Source organism: Mesoplodon bidens (genome assembly GCF_964165515.1).
Source record: "Mesoplodon bidens genome assembly, chromosome: 2".
In the NCBI taxonomy this organism is placed as follows: domain Eukaryota; kingdom Metazoa; phylum Chordata; class Mammalia; order Artiodactyla; family Ziphiidae; genus Mesoplodon; species Mesoplodon bidens.
The window spans coordinates 160125036-160151737 of NC_138177.1; the positions used below are offsets into that span (position 1 = coordinate 160125036).

Sequence of the window (26702 nt, forward strand, 5' to 3'; positions counted from 1 at the left end):
TGCCAAGCACTAGGCTAAGGGCTGGGGGTTCCGAGTTGCATAAGACAAATTATATGGCCCCTGCCCTCAGGGAGCTCACAGTGGAGCGGGCTGTGTGCTCCTGGGCCAGAGCACCGGGTGCCAGCTGTGCCAGGGTGGGCCGGGCTTATGCCTCTACCAGAGGCCTGATGATTGAGTCAGGAACAAAGAGAGAACCAGTGTGACCCAAATATTAGTTGTACTTCAACACTTCTAGAATGGCAAAGGACTTTGTTTAAAGGATTCTTTTCATTCCTCCCCTCTGGACCTTCATAAAACTCCAAGTGACATAACTGGACATATCCGTAAAGGACCCAAAAGACAGAGCTCACAGTTTATACAGTTTATGTAATTCTCCATAAAAACAAAAACAATACTTGCTGGCAGACACGTTTTATAGAGAGATTTTTTTGTTTATTTATTTGTCCCCCCAAGAAACCTGCTTCTCTCCCTTCTGTCCCCCCAGCTCCCTGCGGTGGTCATCTGACTTCGCCCAGTGGCACCATCCTGTCTCCGGGCTGGCCTGGCTTCTACAAGGATGCCCTGAGCTGTGCCTGGGTGATTGAAGCCCAGCCAGGCTACCCCATCAAAATCACCTTCGACAGGTGCTTGTAACCACAACCTGGGGGTGGGGATGAGGAGTGATATCTCTGCAGTGGTGTGGGAGGGAAGCTGGGGTGGGTGACGACGGACCAGCACCGATGCTGGCATGTCAACAAGGTCAGAGAACACTCGAGTGGCTGCCCTGGGTGGGGTGGGAGCAGGCTGCCCTGGCTTTGCCCTTGGCCTTGGTTTCTTCTCAGTAGTGGGGTCTGTGATGTGTAGGGGACTATTAGTATCTGAGGAGCATAACCCTGACATTTCCAGTGTGGGAAGGCGGTCTTCCTCACCTCTGACCCGAATCGTGCTCATGTGCCCCACTTCTAACTCCCACCCTTGCTGTGCCCCTCGGGTGGGGGAAGTAGCCACCCAAGTATGAACACAAACTTCTTCTAGACAAAGCGTTCATGGCCTAGAATAGCCGTTGCGAACTTTCCTGTGAAGGGCCAGGTAGTAAATACTTTAGCTTTCATGGGACACTTGCTGATATCTGTTGCATAGTCTTTGCTTTAAAAAAAAATACTGCTTTATAAGTGTAAAAACCATTCTTAGCCCTTAGGCCATCCAAGAACAGACTCTAGACCAGAATTGGCCCTGGGGCTGTAGTTTACTGACCCCTGGCCTAGAACATTCTGACTCCCATGAGGCTAGTCACTGTTCCTGTAGGTCTGAAGATGGGTCACAGCCCAGGCCACAGAGAGGACTGGGAGATCCGCATCCAACCACAGGAGGAGGAGGAGGAGGGTTCAATACAGGAGGGAAGGTCCTCCCACATCTCCAGTAAATGTGTGCAGATTATACTAAAATATCCCAGCCTGCCAAAATCCAGTTGTTCTGAAGCCCAGGTCAGGCAGGGCCTTTTGTCATTTGCAAATTAATGAAGTTTCTCAAGACGTCTTCATTTCCATCTTCGGCAGATTTAAAACTGAGGTCAACTATGACACTCTGGAAGTGCGAGATGGACGGACGTACTCGGCGCCCTTGATCGGAGTTTACCACGGGACGCAGGTCCCCCAGTTCCTCATCAGCACCAGCAACTACCTCTACCTCCTCTTCTCTACCGACAAGAGTCACTCGGACATCGGCTTCCAGCTCCGCTATGAGAGTGAGTGTCGGGGCGTCAGTGACAGGGTCGGCCATGTGGGGAAAGGACCAAGGGCTGAGCTCCACCAAGAGGCCCCGCTCGGCCGCGTCGCCGTGGCATTCTCAGTTAGGCTGTGCTCCTCGGGAGGTGCTGCTTGTTCTCAGCATCTCTCAGAGCTCAACTTTAGAAAGAATGGAAGGTCCCCCTCTGTGTGCAGGTGACTGGGTGCCACCATGCTGGGCACTCTGGGGACAGATGGTGACATTGGAGTGAGATGTCATCTCCCGCTCCCTCACCCTCTCTCATCACCTGCATTCATCGCTGGTGCCTCGGTTGAAAGAGCCTGTTGATTCAATTCTTTGCAGACCACTCTAGTGACTTAGGGCCGAGAGCACCATGAGGAGAGGGTCGTTTTCTTACCCGTGTTCGTATCCATAACCCTTAGCATGGCGTCTAAGCCATAGGGGACACTTCACTGATGGTTACTGAACAAATGATGAACGAACAAGTGATGAAGACAGCTTGTTCTCCCTGAGAGGTGGGTCTTCAGATACCCTCAGCAGATACTGACAGCCACATTTGAGGAGGGGGCGGATGACAACTCCAGCCTTCTCTCAATCAGGGCTCTCTCCCGCCTCCCTTTGTGAGTCAGCTGGGGTCCCTCTCTGCTCACAGTGAGCTGTTCCAGCTGTGGGCTCTCTATTCCAGCTATCACACTGCAGTCAGACCACTGTCTGGATCCAGGCATCCCCGTCAATGGGCAGCGTCATGGGAATGACTTCTACGTGGGCGCCCTGGTGACCTTCAGCTGTGACTCGGGCTACACACTAAGCGACGGGGAGCCCCTGGAGTGTGAGCCCAACTTCCAGTGGAGCCGGGCCCTGCCCAGCTGTGAAGGTGAGACATACCAGCAGGGGGCGCTAGAGTAGAGGACTCCTTTCCTGCCCTGAAAACACAGGCACTGACCCCCTGACCCTGTCAGTGAGGGTTGGAGGTTTGGACGAGATGGGGGCTGGGATCCCAGGGGGACTGTGGGGGAAGCTCCCTGGGCTGCTCCAGTCTTTCAGTGCCCCCTTCCCTCCTCTCCAGCTCTCTGTGGTGGCTTCATTCAAGGCTCCAGTGGGACCATCTTGTCACCGGGGTTCCCTGATTTCTACCCCAACAACTTGAACTGCACCTGGATTATCGAAACATCACATGGCAAGGGTAAGTGTTTAGGCCCATGGCAGGTATTGGGATGCAACATGGTCAGGGCCCCAAGGTCCCCAGGTCAAGATGACCTCAATGGGGATCTCCCTCTCTAGTGACCTCTGGGCTTAGTCTGAATTTTTCTCACCAACCAGAAAACTCCCAGAACCTTCCTATCTCTTTGAATCACAGAACTCATTCAACAAATGGTTTTCAAACCTAAAATCTCCATTCTGGAAGAGATCTTAGAGATTACCAGCTCTCAAACCTACTTAATTCGGTCGGGAATCTTCTCCAAATCACTCCGCACAAGATGGCAACACACCTTCTGTCCAAACACCCCCCGTGGTGGAGAGGTGACCAACCCACTCAACAAAGGGGCACCTATTCTCATTTTCTGCCAGATCTGACCCCTCCTGATAACCTGAGACTGAGTTCCTTGTACTGAGTTCTGGAGGAACATAGGCTGCCTCTGCTCACGACTGGCCTTCAGATATTGTACGTGGCAATCCTCTTCTCACAGAACTCACACTGTTCCTCAGAGGAGTGTTTTCATATTCCTCACCAGGCTGGACTCTTGCCCTACCTTCCCTGGCATAAATGACCTTTGGGAGTCCCAAGTTCAAAGTAAGGGTGCTGACTACAAGTAAACATTAACTAATATACTCTTTCACTCCACAAATATTGATTGAACTCCACCTATGCGGCAGACCCTGGGGCTGGGAATACACAGTAACCAGGCAGAGATGGCTTCTACCCTCAGAAGCTTGCTCCGAAGTTCATCTAGAGTCAAGGTTCTTAATGCAGTTTGGCAAATACTCTAATGTTAGACCCCTACACAAGAGGTTTAGATTTTCTACGTTGGTGGTGGAAACCAGGCAACTATGTTTTTAGAACACTTCACTAGTAACTGTGATGCGTGCCTTTAAATAAGAACCTCTGATCTTGAAGAATTAACATGTAGAAAAGCCAAGAAAAACTTTAAAGGGAAGAGTAACCCTTCCAGATATTAAAATGTTATTATGGGATAAAATAATTTTAATGATGTGGTATGAGTATAGGAGTGGACACACAAATCAGTGGGGGAAAATAAAGATCCAGAAATAGATTCCCCTATGTGTGTGTGTGTGTGTGTGTGTGTGTGTGTGTGTGTGTGTGTGGCTGTGTGTGAGAGAGAGAGAGTGTGTGTGTATATGTGTCTGCGAGAGAGAGACAGTCTTTAGTATATGATTGAAGTGTCATTTCCAATCCATTAAAGAGAGGATGGATTATTTAATAAATGGTTTTAAAACAGTGGGCTTAACCATTTGGGAAAAAGAAAAAAACAAATCATACCTCACGCATTTATCCACAAATTCTAGTACTAGAAAGATATGAAAGCCTAACCTCAGGTGGGACTTACTTAAAGAGTAACACCAAAAGTAGAATCCATAAAGGCAAAGACTATTAGATTTGATTAAATAATACTTTGAATGGATTTATGGTTTTTTAAAATAAAGATATAAATATTCAAAATATTCATGTAAAATATTCAAATAGTTAATGGACAAAAATATTTGCAACCTATGTAATCATCTAAGGACCATGAACCTGATGCATAAAGAGCTCTTAAAATTTTTTTAGAAAAATATGCCTGGTCTACAGGGCTATAAAATAAGCAAAGCTATAAACACTTTGTAATAGAGGAAATACAAATGAAAAGACCTCGACCGCCCCTAACAATTTTAAAAATGCATGTTCACCCAGTAAATGAAATGCCATTTCCCTTTTCAAGTCAGCAGAGAACATCGCAACAGTGTAACAGTGTGGGGGACAGTGTAGAGACACGAATACTATTCTTCCGTGCTGCCATTGTGTGAAACTGCTCAGACTTTCCAGAGGATGATTCAGCAATGAATCAAAAGCCTTAAGAATATGCGTGCCTCCGGTACTTCCCTGTGGCACAGTGGTTAAGAATCCGCCTGCCAATGCTTGATCCCTGGTCCAGGAATATCCCACATGCTGTGGGGCAACTAAGCCCATGCGCCACAACTACTGAGCTTGTGTTCTAGAACCCGCGCGCCTCAACTACTGAAGCCCGTGTGCCTAGAGCCCGTGCTCCACAACAAGAGGAACCACCGCAATGAGAAGTCCGCGCACCACAACGAAGAGTAGCCCCCACTCGCCGCAACTAGAGAAAGCCTGCGCACAGCAACAAAGACCCAACATAGCCAAAAATAAATTAATTAATTAAAAAAAAAAAAGAATGTACGTGCCTCTGGACCCAGCAGTTCTACTTCTTGGAATTTATCTGAAGAAAATAAATAAACTGTACATCAAGATTTAGCTACAAGGTTGTCCCCTAAAACACTTTATTAATTGAAAAACTAGTAACTATTCCAATGTCCATCAATCAGGAAATGTTAACTAAATGTATGGTATAGCCAAATAATGAAATATTCAATATTACCATACAGCTACTGAAAGGAGTAATGTGAAAGAATATTTAAAGCCCTACACAGATGGTTGCAATACACTGTTGACTAAAAAAGAAGTTTGCCAAAGTAATATATTCAGTTTATAAAAATTAAGCAAGGAGGACTTCCCTGGTGGCACAGTGGTTAAGAATCCACCTGCCAGTGCAGGGGACACAGGTTCAACCCCTGGTCCAGGAAGATCCCACATGCCGCGGAGCAACTAAGCCCGTGCACTACAACTACTGAGCCTGTGCTCTAGATCCCACAAGCCACAACTACTGAGCCTGTATGCCACAACTACTGAAGCCCACACACCTAGAGCCCATGCTCAGCAACAAGAGAAGCCACCGCAATGAGAACCCCGCACACCGCAATGAAGAATAGCACCCACTCGCCACAACTAGAGAAAGCCCGTGCACAGCAACGAAGACCCAACACAGCCAAAAATAAATAAATAAATAAATAAATAAATAAAATTAATTTATTAAAAAATAAAAAATTAAGCAAGGATATGTGCATAGAAAACAGTCTGAAGAGCTATGCCCCCAAAGGTTAATACTAGTTGTCTCTTATTTTCATCTTTTGGCTTTTTCCTAATTTTGAGCACTAAATATGTATTCCATGTAAAGTATACTATTTGTATAAAAAAGGAAAATTTGAAAGAAAAGTCACTTATAATCCCACCTCATGTATTTAAGCACTGTCACTGTTGCCTTTAATAGGCCTGGTATTTAGCCGGGATTAAGACAGCCTTGGGCAAGACAGGACTCTCCGGCAGTCAGGGCAATGCGGGGCTGGCCCCTTTTTCCCACAGTATTGTTCCCGAGGAGAGGAGGGATGGAGGCAGCGTCCTTGTTCATCCTGCAGAGCTGTTTCCACCAAGCCTGGTCCAGAGTTGGCCATTGCCAGAGCCAGAAGCTACTCTGTGGCATCGAGAGGAAAAGAAAGCCCCCTGTGACCCCTAGAGTAACGACTCCCCATAGTCATGATTCTCTCTGCATCTGACGTCTGTAATTATAGGGGTGTATGTTCCTCTTTGCCTTTCTACCTGTGTCTTTCCTTAGAAGTCAATGCAGTTCAACAAATATTTAACAAATGCTTATTTGATACTCGCGCTTGCTGTAGGTGCTAGGCAAACACAGGGGAACAGACCCTCTGGCGCTGCCTGCCTTGTAGTCTAGTGGTAGAGATCCAGCCTAAAGAGACCTCTCAATGTACCATGGTCAGTTCTGGGATAGAGCAGACACAGGTGGGGAGTTGAGACTTAGGCCAGTCTTCAAGGATGAACAGGAATTAGCCAGGATGAGAAGTGTTCCAGGCAGAGAATCAACAAGAGGTCACTGATGTATAACCAGGACACTTCTTCCTTAGAACCACTGAAAGGCTTCACCAGACCCTAAGCATTGAGCCCCAAATTGTAAACTAGCTAGCATGGCCTTATAGCCCTGTCTTACCTTTCTCAGCCTCCTTCTGAGCCCTCTAAGCACTAAGTTCTAGCTACACTGAACTTCTTTCAGTTCCCAGAACTTCTTAGGCTTTCGTTGTCCTCTAGAGCTTTGCACAATGGGACAATTTTCTTCTCCTGGAACACCGCCTGTCCCCGCATCGTCTCCACCATTCCCTTTGCCTGGCCAGCTGCTCATCCTTCTGAATTCACTTCCTCTACCGAACCTTCCCGTCCCCCTGCCCCCAGCGCTGGGTCTGGGTGGGGCCCCCCTCCACAGGCTCCTGTGTGACCCTGTACCTTCCCAATCCCAGACTTCTCCCCACTGTACGGAACTTGGCATCCTCGTCATCTGTCCCCCGGACCAACTCCAAGCTCTTTCAGAGAAATGTCTGCCTTGCTTCCTGCAGTTTCCTCAGCTGCTGGCTTCATGCCTGGCACATAAGAAACTCCAGAAATATCTATATGAATGGAATTAAAGTGAACTCACACCCTTCTCCAGAGGGCACCCCTCAGGCTCTGCTTGTAACAGTATCTCGGGTTAACAGACCTATGGAGGCTGCTGACTCCGATTGCTCCCTACCAGGTAGAAGTCCAGCTGGGAAAACTGAAAACTCTGTGAAATTCAGAATTGTTCAACTTACCACATGCCCAGCCCAAGGGAACAGCCATTTCAGGAGTCCAGATCACATGCCCTTGCTAAGACCCCGGGCCTGACATCTTTTAACCCACAAGGCTGTCTGGGAGTTAGATGAACTGAGTACTAAGAATGCCTACTGTGTGCAGGCACTGTGCCGTGGGCTTTGCATGTGCTGCCCCAGGTGTTCCTCTCCCCAAAGATTAAATGTCACCTAAAGACGCAGAGCAACTTTGGCCCAGACACTTTGGCTGGTAGACGGGCTTTTGACCCAGGTCGGCCTCCCTCCAAATCCCCTCCTTTCCCATGGCCCTGCTCTTTCTGCTCCAGTGTGGTGTTAATGCCCTTTGCATGATTCTGCATGTTTCACTACAGTGGAGTCTTCGTTTGTGTGTCCATCTGTCACGCCAAATCTGGATTCAAACTCCAACACAGGGCCTTTCTATTTCTGTGACAATGTCTTCATTTTCACACGATGGCCAAAAGAGCCCCAAGCAATCAGCATAGCTGGGAAACTCAGGAGTTTCACCTCAGTTGTTTACTCATCCTTAGAATCCCTGCCAAATGTTTACTCCTTTGGAGGGGCTGTATTTGCATGCTGGAAAAACAGAGTAAAGGCAGAGTGCTTCATTCACCTTTGTTTCTGCCCGTTACTGTGTCTGACTCATCCTCCACCCAACCCTGTGTTCCAGCGAGGAGGGAAAGACATCTATTCCACCAAGCCTCTTCCCAAGCTCTGCAGACTGAGAACAGTTTACTCAGTTGCATACGCATTTATGTATCGGCAGTACAGGATATGTACGGGCATACATACCCGTGGGGTTCCAAGCATGCTTACACCCCTCGTGTCCCAGACTGTGATCCCTGTGAAGCCTTCCCAACCCCGGAGGCGTAGTTGCCCACTCTCCCTCTGTGTCCCCACTCTGTATTCCCCACTCTGTATTCTCGCTGCTGATGTGCCTGTCTCCTCCTCTAGACTGGGAGATCTTATTCGGTGCTTAGCACAGGCCTGGCACTTAGTAGGTGCTCAGAGTCTATGTCTTTGAGTAAACAGGTAAATGGATGCATGTCAGCTGCCCGGGCACAGGGCATTCACAAGCTGCTTCCCTGGTCCCACCTCTACTGGGTTCTGTCCCCACAACCCCCACCTCTAGAATCCCAAATACTCCAGATCACCAGTTTCTATCAACAGAGAGGCAAAAAAAAAATGAAAACATCTAAAATGCTTAAGCATTAAGACCTTGGATCTAACCATCGTTTATCAAAAACGTGTCAGTAATTAGAGAAGTATTCCTCACACTTTTATGTGCCTACAGATCTCTTGGGGGATCTTGTTAGCATGCAGGTTCTGATTCAGGATGTCTGTGGTGGAAGCCAAGATGCTGCATTTCCAACAAGCTTCCAGACAATGCCCCAGATGCTAAAGTCTGTGGACTTTGAATAGCACTTGGGTGCAGCATTCCTCGCCTACCCGAGTTCCTGCCCTGGTACATCCATGGCATGTATTCCCATGGGCACACTCACCCGTGGGTGGTCGTGCATTACACATCTGCCCACCCAAGCACAACTGCCATCTGGACAAGTTCAAGAGTTGCTCTGGGTGTTAAGATTCTGCTGCTCCATAACCTTGCTCAACCCTGACCCCTGCGGCCACCTGGACCCTCCTACCGCGGGCTCTCTTTCCATAGCAGGAGAAGCTGCCTCGTGGGGTGGTTTATTGCACAGCCTCTGCCACCAGATTGTCTCAGTTCAGATCTCAGCTCTCCCACCTACTAGCTGGGCGACCTTGGACAAATGACTTCATCGCTTTGTGCCTTGGTTTCCTCAGGTGTAACATGGAATGAGAATAATCATACCCATGCTGGAGGGTTCTTAGCAGGGTGAAATATTTCTGTATCTTCCCTTCTGATTGATAGGGGCCAACTAAAGGGCAACTCAGGACAGTGACACACATACTTAGTGCTGAATGTTATTGTCTTTATTGAGTGCTCTTAGCCCCTCCCCCTCAGTGGAGGTCCCCTCCCTTTTTCTCATCTCAGATGAGATGGCTGCCTGTCCCCTCCCCCACCAATCCCCCTCCTCCCTGTCTTCTGTTTGATGCCCTTCCTCCCCCAGGTTTCCAATCTGCCCCTCCTCTGATGGCCGCCCTTCCCTGCCCTGGTCCTCTTCATGCTTGTGGATTCAGGTAGCAGGTATCCCAGATCTACTGCTGTAGTCTGACCTTAGTCCTGAACTCTAAGTCTGTACTTCCAGTTCCCACTAGCTCAACGCTGCTTGAATGCCAAACATTCAGGGTGTTCAAAGCCAAGGCCATTACCCTTCTACCACCTGCTCCTCTTCTTCCTATGTGTCCGACCCCGGGTCACAAAAGACATCACTGTCCTTCAGGTCAAGATCTTCCCCATCACCTGGGGAGACCTTCAAGATGACAGAGGAGTAAGACTTGGAGATCACCTTCCTCCCCACAAATACATCAGAAATACATCTACATGTGGAACAACTCCTACAGAACACCTACTGAACACTGGCAGAAGACCTCAGACTTCCCAAAAGGCAAGAAACTGCCCACGTACCTGGCCGTGTGGCTGACAGGGTCTTGGTGCTCTGGCCGGGTGTCAGACCTGTGCCTCTGAGATGGGAGAGCTGAGTTTAGGACATTGGTCCACCAGAGACCTCCTGGCTCCAAGTAATATCAAACAGCAAAAGCTCTCCCAGAGATCTCCATTTCAATGCTAAGACCCAGCTCCATTCAACAACCAGCAAGCTACAGTGCTGGACACCCTATGCCAAACAACTAGCAAGACAGGAACACAACCCCACTCATTAGCAGAGAGGCTACCTAAAATCATAATAAGGTCACAGACACCCCAGAACACACCACCGGATGCGGTCCTGCCCACCAGAAAGACAATATCCAGCCTCATCCACCAGAACAGAGGCACTAGCCTCCTCCACCAGGAAGCCTACAGAACCCACTGAACCAACCTTAACCACTGGGGACAGACACCAAAAAAAACAGGAACTACGAACCTGCAGCCTGCAAAATGGAGACCCCAAACACAGTAAGATAAGCAAAATGAGAAGACAGAGAAACACACAGCAGATGAAGGAGCAGCGTAAAAACCCAACCGACCAAACAAATGAAGAGAAAATAGGCAGTCTACCTGAAAAAGAATTCAGAGTAATGATAGTACAGATGATCCAAATTCTTAGAAATAGAATGGAGAAAATATGAGAAACATTTAACAAGGACCTGGAAGAACTAAAGAGAAAACAAACAATGATGAACAACACAATAAATGAACTTAAAAATGCTCTAGAATGAATCAATAGCAGAATAACTGCGGCAGAAGATCAGATAAGTAACCTGGAAGATAAAATAGTGGAAATAGCTACTGCAGAGCAGAATAAAGAAAAAAGAATGAAAAGAATTGAGGACAGTCTTGGAGACCTCTGGAACAACATTAAATGCACCAACATTCTAATGATAGGGGTCTCAGAAGAAGAAGAGAAAAAGGAAGGGACTGAGAAAATATTTGAAGAGGTTATAGTTGAAAGCTTCCCTAATGTGGGAAAGGAAATAGTCAATCAAGTCTAGGAAGCACAGAGAGTCCCATACAGGATAAATCCAAGGAGAAACACGCCAAGACACATATTAAGCAAACTATCAAAAATTAAATACAAAGAAAAAATATTAAAAACAGTAAGGGAGGGCTTCCCTGGTGGCGCAGTGGTTGGGAGTCTGCCTGCTGATGGAGGGGACACGGATTCATGCCCCGGTCCGGGAAGATCCCACATGCCATGGAGCGGCTGGGCCCGTGAGCCATGGCCGCTGACCCTGTGCATCCAGAGCCTGTGCTCCGCAACGGGAGAGGCCACAACAGTGAGAGGCCCATGTGCCTCCCCCCAAAAAAAAGCAGTAAGGGAAAAGAAACAAATAACATACAAGGGAGTCCCCATAAGGTTAACAGCTGATCTTTCAGCAGAAACTCTGCAAGCCAGAAGGGAGTGGCAGGCATATTTAAAGTGACGAAAGGGAAAAAACTACAACGAAGATTACTCTAGCCAGCAAGAATCTCATTCAGATTTGACAGAGAAATTAAAACCTTTACAGACAAGCAAAAGCTAAGAAAATTCAGCACCACAAAACCAGCTTTACAACAAATGCTAAAGGAACTTCTCTAGGCAGGAAACGCAAGAGAAGGAAAAGACTTAAAATAACAAACCCAAAACAATTAAGAAAATGATAATAGGAATATACATATCAATAATTATCTTAAATGTAAATGGATTAAATGCTCCCACCAAAAGACACAGACTGGCTGAGTGAATAAAAAAAACAAGACCTGAATATATGCTGTCTACAAGAGACCCACTTTAGACCTAGGGACACATACAGACTGAAAGTGAGGGGATGGACAAAGATTCCATGCAAAGGGAAATCGAAAGAAAGCTAGAGTAGCAATTCTCATATCAGACAAAACAGACTTTAAAATAAAGACTCTTACAAGAGACAAAGAAGGACACAACATAATGATCAAAGGATCAATCCAAGAAGAAGATATAACAATTGTAAATATTTATACACCCAACATAGGATCACCTCAATACATACGGCAAATGCTAATGGCCATAAAAGGGAAAGTTGACAGTAACACAATCATAGTAGGGGACTTTAACACCCCACTTTCACCAATGGACAGATCGTCCAAAATGAAAATAAATAAGGAAACACAAGCTTTAAATGATACATTAAACAAGATGGACTTAATTGATATTTATAAGACATTCCATCCAAAAACAACAGAATACACTTTCTTCTCAAGTGCTCATGGAACATTCTCCAGGAGAGATAATACCTTGGGTTACAAATCAAGCCTTGGTAAATGTAAGAAAATTGAAATCGTATCAAGTATCTTTTCCAACCACAATGCTATGAGACTAGATATCAATGACAGGGAAAAAAAATGTAAAAAATACAAACACATGCAGGCTAAAAAATACACTACATAATAACCAAGAGATCACTGAAGAAATCAAAGAGGAAATCAAAGAAATACCTAGAAACAAATGACAATGAAAACACGATGACCCAAAACATATGGGAAGCAGCAAAAGAAGTTGCAAGAGGGAAGTTTATAGCAATACAATCTACCTCAAGAAAAAAGAAACATCTCAAATAAACAACCTAACCTTACACCTAAAGCAATTAGAGAAAGAAGAACAAAAAGACCCCAAAGTTAACAGAAGAAAAGAAATCATAGAGATCAGATCAGAAATAAATGAAAAATAAATTAAGGAAACGATACCAAATATCAATAAAACTAAAAGCTGCTTCTTTGAGAAGATAAACAAAATTGATAAACCATTAGCCAGAATCATCAAGGAAATAAGGGAGAAGACTCAAATCAATAGAATTAGAAATGAAAAAGTTGAAGTAACAACTGACACTGCAGAAATACAAAAGATCATGAGAGATTACTACAAGCAACTCTATGCCAATAAAATGGACAACCTGGAAAAAATGGACAACTTCTTAGAAATGCACAACCATCCGAGACTGAACCAGGAAGAAATAGAAAATATGAACAGACCAATCACAAGCACTGAAATTTAAACTGTGATTAAAAATTTTCTAACAGGGGGCTTCCCTGTTGGCGCAGTGGTTGAGAGTCCGCCTGCCAATGCAGGGGATGCGGGTTCATGCCCCGATACGGGACGATCCCACATGCCGCGGAGTGGCTGGGCCCGTGAGCCATGGCCACTGAGCCTGCGCGTCCAGAGCCTGTGCTCCACAGTGGGAGAGGCCACAACAGTGAGAGGCCCGCATACCGCAAAAAAATAAAAAAAAGAAAAGAAAGAAAGGAAGAAAAAATCTTCCAAGAAACAAAAACCTAGGACCAGTTGGCTTCACAGGAGAATTCTATCAAACACTTAGAGAAGAGCTAACATCTATCCTTCTCAAACTCTTCCAAAATATAGCAGAGTGAGGAACACTCCCAAACTCATTCTACAAGGCCACCATCGCCCTGATACCAAAACTAGACAAAGATGTCACAAAGGAAGAAAACTGCAGGCCAACATCACTGATGAACAGAGATGCAAAAATCCTCAACAAAATACTAGCAAACAGAATCCAACAGCACATTAAAAGGATCATACACTATGATCAAGTAGGGTTTATTCCAGGAATGCAAGGATTCTTCAATATATGCAAACCAATCAATGTGATACACCATATTAACAAATGGAAGGAGAAAAGCCATATGATCATCTCAAAAGATGCAGAGAAAGCTTTCAACAAAATTCAACACTGATTTATGATAAAAACGCTCCAGAAAGTAGGCATAGAGGGAACTTTCCTCAACATAATAAAGGCCATACATGACAAACCCACAGCCAACATCATCCTCAATGGTGAAAAACTGAAACCGTTTCCACTAAGATCAGGAACAACACAAGGTTGCCCACTCTCACCACTCTTATTCAACATAGTTTTGGAAGTTTTAGCCACAGCAATCAGAGAAGAAAAAGAAATAAAAGGAATCCAAATCAGAAAAGAAGAAGTAAAGCTGTCAGTGTTTGCAGATGACATGATACTCTACATAGAGAATCGTAAAGAAGCTACCAGAAAACTACTAGAGCTAATCAATGAATTTGGTAAAGTAGCAGGATACAAAATTAATGCACAGAAATCTCTGGCATTCCTATACACTAATGATGAAAAATCTGAAAGAGAAATTAAGGAAACACTCTCATTTACCACTGCAACAAAAAGAATAAAATACCTGAGAGTAAACCTACCTAAGGAGACAAAAGACCTGTATGCAGAAAACTATAAGACACTGATGAAAGAAATTAAAGATGATACAAACAAATGGAGAGATACACTATGTTCTTGGATTGGAAGAATCAACATTGTGAAAATGACTATACTACCCAAAACAATCTACAGATTCAATGCAATCCCTATCAAACTACCAATGGCATTTTTCACAGAACTAGAACAAAAAATTCCACAATTTGTGTGGAAACACAAAAGACCCCAAATAGCCAAAGCAATCTTGAGAAAGAAAAACAGAGCTGGAGGAATCGGGCTCCCTGACTTCAGACTATACTACAAAGCTACAGTAATCAAGACAGTATGGTAGTGGCACAAAAACAGAAATGTAGATCAATGGAACAGGATACAAAGCCCAGAGGTAAACCCATGCACATATGGTCACCTTATCTTTGATAAAGGAGGCAAGAATATACAATGGAGAACTACAATGAGGTATCACCTCACACCAGTCAGAATGGCCATCATCAAAAAATCTGCAAACAATAAACGCTGGAGAGGGTGTGGAGAAAGGGGAACCCTCCTGCACTGTTGGTGGGAATGTAAGTTGATACAGCCACTATGGAGAACAGTGTGGAGGTTCCTTAAAAAACTAAAACTAGAACTACCATATGACCCAGCAATCCAACTACTGGGCATATACCCTGAGAAAACCATAATTCAAAAAGAGTCATGTACCACAATGCTTATCGCAGCTCTATTTACAATAGCCAGGACATGGAAGCAACCTAAGTGTCCATCAAGACATGAATGGATAAAGAAGATGTGGCACATATATACAATGGAATATTACTCAGCCATAAAAGGAAACGAAATTCAGTTATTTGTAGTGAGGTGGATGGACCTAGACTCTCTCATACAGAGTGAAATAAGTCAGAAAGAGAAAAATAAATACCATAGGCTAACACATATATATCGAATCTAAAAAAAAAAAAAAAAAAAAAGGTTCTGAAGACCCTAGAGGCAGGACAGGAATAAAGATGCAGATGTAGAGAATGAACTTGAGGACATGGGGAAGGGGAAGGGTAAGCTGGGATGAAGTGAGAGAGTGACCTGGACTTATATACACTACCAAATGTAAAATAGATAGCTAGTGGGAAGCAGCTGCATACCACAGGGAGATCAGCTCGGTGCTTTGTGACCACCCAGAGGTGTGGAATAGGGTGGGTGGGAGGGAGACACAAGAGGGAAGAGATATGGGGATATATGTATATGTATAGCTGATTCACTTTGTTATAAAGCAGAAACTAACACACTATTGTAAAGCAATTATTCTCCAGTAAAGATTTTTTTTAATGTTAAAATAAAAAAAAACCTTCCCCATCATCCCTTATCTCCTCCTTTGCATCTGTTGCCTCTGATCCCTGTCCACTTCACCTCCTGAGTCTCATGCCCCTTTCCTGCTCTCACCCCCTCTGCCAGCCCCCATCCACTTTCCCCCAGTGCATGGCTGACATCCTTCTAACTGTTCTCTCTCCCTCCACTTCATCCTCCTCACAGCAACCAACATCTTGCTAATCTGCAATCGGATACACTCTGGATAGGATGGCTTCTCAATGCCTCCAGAAAAATATCCAGTCCAGCCCCAGCCTACATTTCCAGCCCCTCTTCCAGATGTTTCCTGCTTAGTGTGTCCAACCGCACCGTGCAGCTCACAGAGCCCTGGAATCCACAGCGGCTCTGTCTCCGGTGCCCTGCCTGGGGTGCCCTTTCCCCTCTTACCCAGTTAATTCCTAAGCCTCCTTTTAAGACCCCAATCAAATGCTCACTCTTTAGTGAGGGCATCCTACCCTCCCCTCTTTCCCTTCTGCCCCCCAGCGCAGTCTGACCCGCATTGGTTCCAGCATTTGTCACTCTGTACTGTAGCTATATCCCCTTGCACCCACCTAGCCCTGGATCCTGACCCATAGGAAGTATCCAATAAATGTACAAATACTTGTTGACTGAATGAATGACCTAGCCATAAATCTCCCTTTCAAATTGGGACAACCAGAAAGCAGCATCCTTCTCCCTGACTGGACCTCAGGGCAGAGGCGTGTGCGGTTCACCTGGGTTCCTTCATTCAGGTTGGCTGGTGTGTGTTGATCATGCTCAAGCTTGAGGTTCTGCACACCGACAGATGTTTGCAAACGGGAAATCATCGTGCAGCTGAGCCCCTTCAGGCCTCTCACTGTCATCACCCTGACCCTCTGGTCTCCTGGCAGGTGTGTTCTTCACTTTCCACACCTTCCACCTGGAGAGCAGCCATGACTACCTCCTCATCACGGAGAACGGCAGTTTCACCCAGCCCCTGAGGCAGCTGACCGGTTCCCGGTTGCCAGCCCCCATCAGCGCTGGACTCTACGGCAACTTCACTGCCCAGGTCCGCTTCATTTCTGATTTCTCCATGTCCTACGAAGGCTTCAACATCACCTTCTCAGGTAAAGCATGTGAGGGTCCCTCGGGGTAAGTGATGGCTGAGCACTCTGTCCCTCCCACCCCCACCCCCACCCTGCTGCCAGCCTCTGGTCTTCCCAGCAGATGGCTATTGGTCCCCTCCCCAGCCTCCGGGAGAGGGACCTCACTGCTGCAGCAGAAGATAGTTGGGTTAGACACAAGGACGAACTTCCTTATAGTGGGTTTGGAAGGAATTAGCAGGTCTGTTGGGGAATCTCCTTCTGTGAAGGTATTTAGGCTTCACTCTGAACATGACCAACCCAACTGATTGAACTAGAGGACCTCAGGAGTCCCATCCTACCCTAGTAATTCCAGATTCTTCTTCTGATTCCACTTCCACTACTTTACAACCACAGCAATTTCTAAAAAAAAAAAAAAAGAAAGAAAGAAAAAGAAGGGAGACTGAAATTCACATTTTGGAGTGTTTTGGTCTCATTTGGGGGCTACTTCACCAATGCTAATTTAGTAGCCATGGATATTTATCTTTGTGTTTAGGAATCCTGAAAAGAAAGCTCATTAATGTTCATTCAGGGAGAAAAGAGGACGCTTCACTCCTCTAGTACCAAGTCCTCCCGCTGTTCTCATACTATTGCTCCCAGACCACCCCCTCCCACCACCAGCCAGGAGCAGAGACAGCAGATGGATTCCCCTGGGATTGCTGAGAGCTATCTGACCTCTAGGAAATGGGACATGGCCGAGCTCAGCCTCACAGTGTCCCTCCAGCAGATGCCACCTGCCATGTCCTGGCTGATGGGACATATCCAGCCAGTCTGCCTCATCCAGCCTCTTTCTCCCCACCACACAGAGCCCCGGGGTACTGTGTCCCAGAAGGGAGATGCCCTTGGGGATGAGGGAAAAGGTACTTCTATATCATCACTAGAGGTATAAAAGTCACTAGAGTCAGGTCCCTGGTGCATAAATGCCACTCCGTCACACATGCCATCTGCCTCAAGTGCCAGCGTTACCAAGACACAGCTTCAGCTGAAGCACTTGGATTCTTTTTCCCAATGTAAGTTGCCCTAGGCTGGGTCATGCATTCTGAACCTCTAGAACCAGGCTGATTGAATTGATCTGGCTTGGTGCCCAGGGAGAAAGAGGCAGGAGAGTCCACAAGCCTGAGGCTGGGGTTCATGTGGAGATGAAGGGACAGGAGGGAAGGGTCAGCCTCAGAAACACTCCCGGGAAGCATGTTTCCAGAAAGGCGGTGCTCTCTCCCACTGCTTATGGTCTGGAGGCACTCAGACCACCCAGAACACACCTGCCTGTTCTCACCTGTCTCTGTCCCTCTCGGGCTCTCTCTCCTTCTCTCCTTACTTTTCGTGCATCGGTGTGTATCCTGTACCTCTGTCTTCCTCTCTCGTCCTCTTCTCCGTGGTGTCTTTGTCTGTGTGTTCCCGTCCTCTGTGTCTGACCCCAGCTCTCCTGCTGCCTTTCCAGAGTATGACTTGGAGCCCTGTGAGGAGCCTGAGGTCCCAGCCTACAGCATCCGGAAGGGCTTGCAGTTTGGTGTAGGCGACACCTTGACCTTCTCCTGCTTCCCCGGGTACCGTCTGGAGGGCACGGCCCGCATCACGTGCCTGGGGGGCAGACGGCGCCTGTGGAGCTCGCCTCTGCCAAGGTGTGTTGGTAGGTGGTCACGTGCTTTCATTTTGCTTCACTAATGGGGTTGGCCGGACTTTAGTCAATTGCTGGGAGGTGGTGGAACGCACCTGGGCCAAGAGGCCGACAGGACTGGGTTTAAGGACTGTCTTAGCACACGGTTACCTTGGGTGGGTGGCCTACCCTCCTTCCACGCCAACCTCCTTATCGGTACAGGAGAGATGGCAATGCCTGCTTCATGAGCTGTTCTGTAGCCTCAACGGACCTTTACAAAGCGGGTCCACAGTAGGCACTCGGATGAAATCAATTTCTATGCTGTTACCTCCCACCCTTAACACACATTCCCATGGCTAATTGATGCCTCTTGCGGAGAAATCTGGGTGGGGTGTGTGGGTGCACCTATAGGAAGGAGGTATGACCTTTGCCCATGGAGAATCCCCATCTGGTGGAGGAGAGGGCTGATTTTACTTGTCCAATGAGGGTGCTAGCTTTTGAGATCTCTAGAAAGACTTCCTCCATTCCGCTGGGGAAGAGAGAGAGAAGCAGGAGTTGGGTTCATTTATAGAGCACCCACCGCAGGTCAGGCCTGCTTCTGGATGCTGAGAATACAAAGGTGAACAATACAGAGAAGGTCTCTGCACTCCTGGTCTCACATTGTGGTGGGGGGAGATAAGCTGTAAACGCATGGATGTGTAGTGTGTCGGGCAGTGTTGAGGGTTACAGAGAAAGACGGTCAGCTTAGAAAGTGCTGGAGGTTTTTATAACAAGTCGTCAGGAAAGACTTCTCTGATGAGCTGACATTTTAGTAGAGATCTGAAGGGATTCAAGGAGCCAATTCATGGGAGAAGAGGAAGCAGAGTACCAAGGCCCCAAGCCACGAGGATGCTCGGTGTTTGAGGAATAGCTTGGAGGCCAGTCTGGAGCGAGCGAGGGGGAGAGCAGTGGATGGTGAGTTAAAGAGGCAGCTGATGGAGTTGGGACCAGGAGCTCTGTGACCCAAGGTCCTGCCGGCCTCCTTGCCAGCGTGCTGGAGCAGGCTATTCAGAGCTCCAGGCCCAGAGGGTGAAGAGAAGTGGGGTGATATCCCAGGGACTGGGGACAGTTGCTGGCTGTCCCTCATTTACAAGGTTCATGGCTCTGCTCGCTCGATGCTCACACCATGGGGCTCGATGGAACACAGGCTGGATCAGTGGAGTACCTTCCATGCTCACTGCTATCCGCTAGTGCTAAATATTACAGAAAACCCCAATATACCAAAGAGATCAAAGCAGCACTGCACTGACTGAAACAGGTGCCGGCGTCTTGAGAGCCCTTGAGGTCAGCCTTGCCCAAGACGACCGCACGGAGCCCCGGGGCTCTGCAGAGGACAGTCGTATATAGGATGGCAAGCTGGGCTGGGCTCAGGCTGTGGGGTCACCTGGGCCCAAGGGTGAGTCTCTGCTCTGCCACTTACCAGCTGTTAGATCTTGGGCAAGCCACCAGACCCCAGCCGCTCCAGCCTCCTCGCTTATAAAACAGAGATAACAATATCCAATTCACAGGCTTTATTCCAGATTAGATGATGTAATTTACACAAACCAACGGGGTGCCGTATAATTATCATCATTTTGCCAGTAACCTTTTTATCACTATTTATCGATGACATGACCAACAACCAATAACCCTTTAGGATCTCAGAGGGGAAACATTAATACAAATAGATGCAGCATTCCATTTTTGATCAATTAACTAATCTCAAAGTTTACCCTTTTTCCTGCAACCATCCCCCAGAGCATCCGCCCACCCTGACCTGGACACACGTTCAGACACACGTGTAACTCCCACTGTGTAGGTTCGGCTTCGATGTGGCTGCTAGCAGCTGTTTTCTGCTCTGGAGAAACGTCTTCAGCTAAGTGGCTCTGAGGGGAACTTGTCCTGAATGGGATTATCCGGGACCACAGAGACGCACACGCCCTAAGCTCTCGCCTCATTGATCTCATTACATAAACTCATTCTTTAACTTACTGTTCCAATTACTGTTTGGTCATGGCGCCTCACGATATTTTCATTATTACATTTGTCTTCTGTTTTGTATGTATTCATAACGCATAGCAATTATAATCACCTCTAATTACCACCAGCCCGCAACAGAACCTCAGGCTGGAGGTATCACGGGAATGCCCACCCGGGAGATACTCCCAGTCGCCATACGCACTGGAGGTGTAAATTGAATAACTTACCAGGAACGTTCCCTGCTGAGAAGAAGATGAACAGTCCTGGGCTCTAATTCATTGTGTGACAGGGCGACACAGCCCCTGACCTCAGGGTCCCCTGAGCTGGATGTGGAGAGACAGCCCTGATCCCAGAGGACCCCATTCTGCACCAAGAGTCATGGCCCTGCCCTTGAGAGCCCCTCATGGTGGAGCAGACCTACCTCTCTGCCTCGGGAGCCCCAGACACAGCCCCTGCCCTTAACGAGACCTCTTCTGATGGGGATGACAGAAGTCGTAGATGCCCGAGTTAGCCTCAGCACCTTCCGGTGCAGATGACTGTTTGTTTCTCTGGAACATTTATTTGTTTCCATTTATGCTTGTGTTTGGCTTTTCAGTGCATCTGCTCACCTCCCTTGATACTTTGGAAACTCTCCCAAAAGCAAGTGCCAGGTCCCGCTACCTCCTGTACACTCCCCGGTGCCCTGGAAAAAGGCCTCAGTAGGGGCCAAGGACTGGCCCCATCTGAAGCTGTCAGCCCCCTTCCCCTCCCCATAAAGGTGTCGGGCATGTGGGAAAGAGGATAGGGTCATGCTGGGGCAGAGATGGCATATAGCTATTGTGCAGCAAGCTGGGGTAGGAAGGAGGTGCAAAAATATGTCAAAGCCCACGTTCAAGGACAACCACCTTTTAGGAACTAGGCAGAGAGCAAGAGGTACCAGGAACAGTGAGGGTGCTGTGAATGTCAGGCAGCTAGCACATGCTTCCCGAGAAGCTTCTTGGGCTTTCTGCCATTCCCGGAACCTGGGCAGTTAGGGCTCCAAATAGAAGCAGATAAGCTGCGTAGATTCATCGGGTTAGATGGGGAGAGAAAGGAATAACGCTTGTTGAGGGCCTACTAGATGCTAGCCACTTCCTATATATTCACCTCTTTCACCATAAAATTTCATATATGTATTCTCTCTAGTCTTATGTGGATACTGTTATTGTCCAGATGGAGGCAGATGAAGATACCGAGGTTCAGAGAGTTGATATAACTGGTCTGTCTGAGTCTAAAATCCATGCTTATCCCACTGCACCACATGTCATTCCCTAGACAGAAGAGAATACTGTGTGATGCCCAGAGATGATGGAGAGCTGCTTCAGAGGGCTGCCCACGTGATGTGACTGAGTAATAAATGTCTAAATATGCACAGCCCTCAGCACCCCCTCCCCAAATGGCCACCTTCATCAGAGGGCACCCAGAATACTTACACACTTTAGAAACATATCTACCTAAATTATCAGCAGCCACCAGGGTGCCCGTCCACCACCCACCCGTTAGTTTTATGCCCCAGCTCTGCACATTCATTACGCACGTTCGGACACTCTGCAGACAGGCTGAGTTTAAAGTACTGCAAAGCAGGATTTCTCCTCCAAGACAAATGATGGCTGTCCTGTTCAGTTTGAGCTGCTATAAGAAAATACCATAAAGAGGGTGGCATCAACAACAAGCATTTATTTCTCACAGTTCCGGAGGCTGGCAAGTCCAAGATCAAGGTGCCAGTGGATTCAGTGTCTGGTAAAGGCCCTCTCCCTGGTTTCCAGATGGCAGCCTTCTTGCTGTACCATCACACAGCAGACAGATTGCAGGCTCTGGTCAATTCCTCTGCTGATAAGGGCACTAATCCCATCATGGGGGCTCTCCCCTCATGACCTCATCTAGACCTAATTACCTCCCAAAGGCCCCACCTCCAAATAGCATCACACTGGGGAATCAGGGCTTCAGCATAAGAATTTGTCAGAGGGACACAAACATGCTGTCCATAGTAATGACTTATGTGACGTCTTAGGAACCTGAAGCTGGTCCTGAACTGGAAAGGGCCCAGGGAGGAGGGCTTGTCCTCTGTTTGGTGGGACATGGTCACTCTCTTCAAAGTTCTAAGGAGCAGCCTTGGGGACAAGAGAACACACAGAGGTACAACTAAGCCCACTAGAGGCTCAGCTCTGAATGTTCCTGTATCACATGCTCCCTCCACACTGCTGTGGCCTAGGACACTCCAGGTTCAGGGCAATTAAAGTTGAATATGTGGTGACCTCAGGGTCCTTCCGGCCAATGACTATGCCTAGAATAGGGACACTGGGGAATGGTTCGGGGAAAGCAGACGTGCTACCACCAACCTCAGAGATTCAGCATATGCTCCAAACTCCCCATATGTCCAGACAAATAATGGGCCTACCATCTGGACATGTATTTATAACCTTCCAGAACCTAATCATTTTTAGAGCTGTCCATCCTCTGAGGTCAGTGTCCTCCATATTTATTCATTCATTCATTTGACAAATATTTATTTTACGGACAATCTGGGCTAAGCCTTGGAAATTCATGGATTCATTAAGCATGACCTTTACCTTCAAGTAACGCACAGTTTGGTTAGGGGGTGCAGACAAGAAACAAGCCATCAGGGTGTGATCTGGTAGACGCTCTGCTACAGGGAAGCCCAGGAAGAGGCTTCACAATTATCAAAGACCCTAGAGAGCCAACTACAGGGTCCTTCAGCACATGCCCTGCACTGAGCTACCCCTTTCATCACTGCTGCTGTCCTGCCCAGGCATGGAGCAGAGTGAGTGGGTGCTGGAGATACAGAAATATGACCAAGCCCTAAAGCACCCACAGGGCAGTGGAGGAGATAGAAATGTTAACAAATAAGTCAAGTAAAATGTGATAACCACTATAAATAGAGGTATAGGAACAATGGGGAAAGAATGACTAATTCTGGAGGAGCAGAAACAGATTTTGAGAGGAAGGTGTGAATTCATTAGCTGTTGAATTAAACAGGGTTTCCATGGGTCTGTGCCAAAACTTTCTTCAGAGCCTCAGAGGCCCTAAATTCCAGGACCAAGAGGGCTGAGTTGTCAGCCCGCTCCTCTTCTTGAATTGAGACTTGATCTAAATTGCTAAGTACCAGGGTCTTTATCTTGAAAACAGGGATGGTAATTGTGCCTGCCTGTGGGGATCGGTTGCTGTGACTAATGGCTGAAATGATCCTTGTAAAGCTTGGAAGATGCTAGCAATTATTATGCAATCTTGTCCCCTCTTCGTTTGTATCCTCTGATACTGAAAGGCTTCATCCCTCCTCACTTGGCTGCGCCCATCGTCCCCTGATGCCCTCCTTGGTCATTTCTGTTGCTATGATACTATATGAACAGGTGGAAGGGAGAATGGCTGCTTCATAACACTGTGAAAGTAAAGGGTGCCTGGTGGGTTTATTTCTATTTCTGCGGAAGAAAAACAGACAAACCGAAGGAGAGGAATAAAGGAACGTAGCAGAACTACAGGTGGGCAGGTGTTAAAAAAAAAAAAAAAAAAAAAAACTTTGATAAGCATTCCTATAGTCAGACAGACAAATGGACAGATAAACAGGCACTCTGGCAGGTAGAGAGGCAAGCAACTTGTCATCTTTGTAAGGTACTCCAGCGCTGTGAGTTGTTTTCCGGATGTAGCTGATGGGCGTTAATCTGTGATTATTGTGATTCTCTTTCCAGCTGAGTGTGGGAATTCAGTCACGGGCACTCAGGGCACTCTGCTGTCCCCCAACTTTCCTGTGAACTACAATAACAACCACGAATGCATCTACTCCATCCAGACCCAGCCGGGGAAGGGGATTCAGCTCAAAGCCAGGGCATTTGAACTCTCTGAAGGAGATGTCCTCAAGGTAACACTGATAGATTTTATAGAGTATGTATGTTACGGGATGCAAAAGTATGGTCACCACACTCATTTATCTCTGTGTGAATGACCCAACCTTTCTTCTTCCCTCCTGAGTCCCAAGATGTTGTCCTCACTCATCTGGGAGAAGTGAGAATCTAAGAGAGAAGGGTAGGCGAGTGTATTCTAAAGAATGTGGCTTTAGGGTTTGCTTAGGAGCTGACTGCTCTCAAATATGTATGTGATTGAGTAAGGGTTGTCTGGATAGTAAATCACCATAATAAACTCAGTTGGAGTGGCCAGTGGATCAGGTTTTCCATTGTGAACTGTGACCATCAACCTAGATAAGGAAGAGTTCATAGAATATGTGCATTTGTGTAGATATGTGTGGCTATAAATATGTTTATATGTACGTTTCCACATGTGTGTGCATCTGTGTCTGGGTCTGTATTTGGTTTGGGTGATCTGTGTCTGTACATACTTGTGTTCTGTGTGTGTGCATGTGTGTATGTTGTGAGTTTATGTTTCAGTGACCGGTGGGCTATTTCAGTAGCTTCAGTGTGCCATGGTGATGGCCTGTATGTAGCAGTGGGGTTGAAGAAAGTGGATTCAAGATCTACATAAGAGAAAGAAGTGAAAGGACTTGGACTAAAGAAAGGGTTATAGAGAGGGACTTGTTGAGACATTGAACACACTTATGACTGTGTTTCTTTGTGTGTGTGATTTGTACCTCCCATAACACATCGTGTGTGTGTAATCAAAGAGTTGACTCTGGAGAACTTATCAAAGAGCTGCCTTATTTAAAAGGATTATAAGGAAAATCTCATACTGAGTAGGTCCATTTTCATCCTAGGCCAAGAAACTTTTTTATCTTATTCTAATATAGTTTTATTCCCTGTAGCCAGAGAAATCTAGACATTAGAAACAACCAAAGGTCACCACTCTAGAAAATCCAAAGAGAAACCATTAAATAATCCCCATCTGTTAGGACTCTGTAGATATGATGAGTACACTGTGCTTTTTATGCAAAGATGATACTCTTGACCCACCCTCTGGGGCATGTGTGTGTGTGTGTGTGTGTGTGTGTGTGTGTGTGTGTTTGGAAGGCACTTCTCACTCTTACCTAATTACTCTTGAACCCAAGAGGAAGTACCATGAGATGACCAGTTGGGACCGGATATGCCTGAAACAGAACAGAATATGGCAAAGTGGCCCAGGAGGGAGTGGGTTCCTATCCTTGGCTCCTTAAGCTCTACTTTTCAACCTCTAAGCTCCACAGACAGAGAAATGCAGTGTGCATCTCCCTATAAGTGAACAATAGGCAGGACTTTATACTTTCCAAGGGCCATGTCTTCAGGCGTCTCCCTTGACCTCAGTTCTCTCCATCCATTTGTTCATCATCAACAACAGAGCCTCAGAGGACACACCCAGGGCCAACAAGGCCAGAGGGACTTCCGTGCTCTAGTGCTGCAGGCGGAATTGAGGAAAGCTGGACGATGCAGAGACCTTCTTGGAGGAAGGATGCTGTTAACCCTGCAGAAAAAGGCATTTTGGAGGCTTACAATTTTCGGGTTTTGAAGGGAGTGTGAGAAGCAGTTCTGTGAATGTGGCCTGACGGGACCAGCAGAAGGCCTTCTGCCTTGGTTGCTAGAGGCCACATGGAGCATGGCTGGTGCCCAAGCATCCTCTCTAGGGTGGTCTGGACTCAGAGTAGCACCTAAGACATAGTCAGCAGGTGTGCATACCCCACTGCACTATCAAGGTTCTGCCTCAGGGTTGAGTGAGCAGCTTAACAGACAGAAGAGAGACTTTTGGAGGTACTCAGGGTAAGAAGGGAGGAACCTGGGGCATCATCCCCAGGTCAGAGGTCAGGGAGGGCTCAGGCAGGGGTCAGGACCTCAGCTGGCCCTGCAGGGCTGTGGGGAGAGGGAGATGATTTCCTGTGTTTCTTAGAGGGATCTTCCCAGACTTCAGACTTGGTCTCTGCAGCCACCTGCCCGGCTGGCCCTGCCACCAGCCTTCTAACACTGGGCTCCACCTTCTTGCCGAAAAGCCTCTTCCTCCCTTTCTAGGCCTCTGTAGTGTCCTCCTCAGAAGGTTGGGCTGTGGTGCTGACCTGGCCGAAAGGCCATCCACACGATCCTGTAACCACCGGAGCTGGGGGTCTGGGGAAGGGAGGGCAAGGCATCCAGGGAGATCATGTAGTTTCCTCTTCTAACTCTTCCCCTCAGGACCCTTGCCCTCCCGAGGGAGAACCTGGGACACGAATTATTTTGGAATGAAAAGAAATGCACAGTTATAGTTTCCACCCTGCAACCACTGTCAGCTGCAGTGGCAATGCTCTTTACACCTGTCGCTCCGATCTACCTCGACACAAAGAAGGTGGCACCCAGAGTCACCTCCGGGAGCACCCTGCCCTTGCCCTGGTGTAACTGACCCATCTGCCAGAACACTGGTGTATTTCCAATCCTGAGGATGTACCTTTCCCTCCCAAGAACCCCAGTGCATACCTGGATTCCTTC

At 47.1% G+C, this 26702-nt stretch overlaps 1 protein-coding gene across 1 annotated transcript in view; it reads left to right on the plus strand.

The window, feature by feature from the left end:
- CSMD2 (CUB and Sushi multiple domains 2) overlaps positions 1 to 26702 on the plus strand; it is a 675416-nt gene that overhangs the window by 438208 nt on the left and 210506 nt on the right. The window contains 7 exon segments of the mRNA XM_081223918.1: positions 485 to 623; positions 1536 to 1723; positions 2411 to 2599; positions 2792 to 2908; positions 16473 to 16688; positions 18142 to 18330; positions 24018 to 24187. Coding sequence (XP_081080044.1) covers positions 485 to 623; positions 1536 to 1723; positions 2411 to 2599; positions 2792 to 2908; positions 16473 to 16688; positions 18142 to 18330; positions 24018 to 24187 — 1208 coding nt within the window.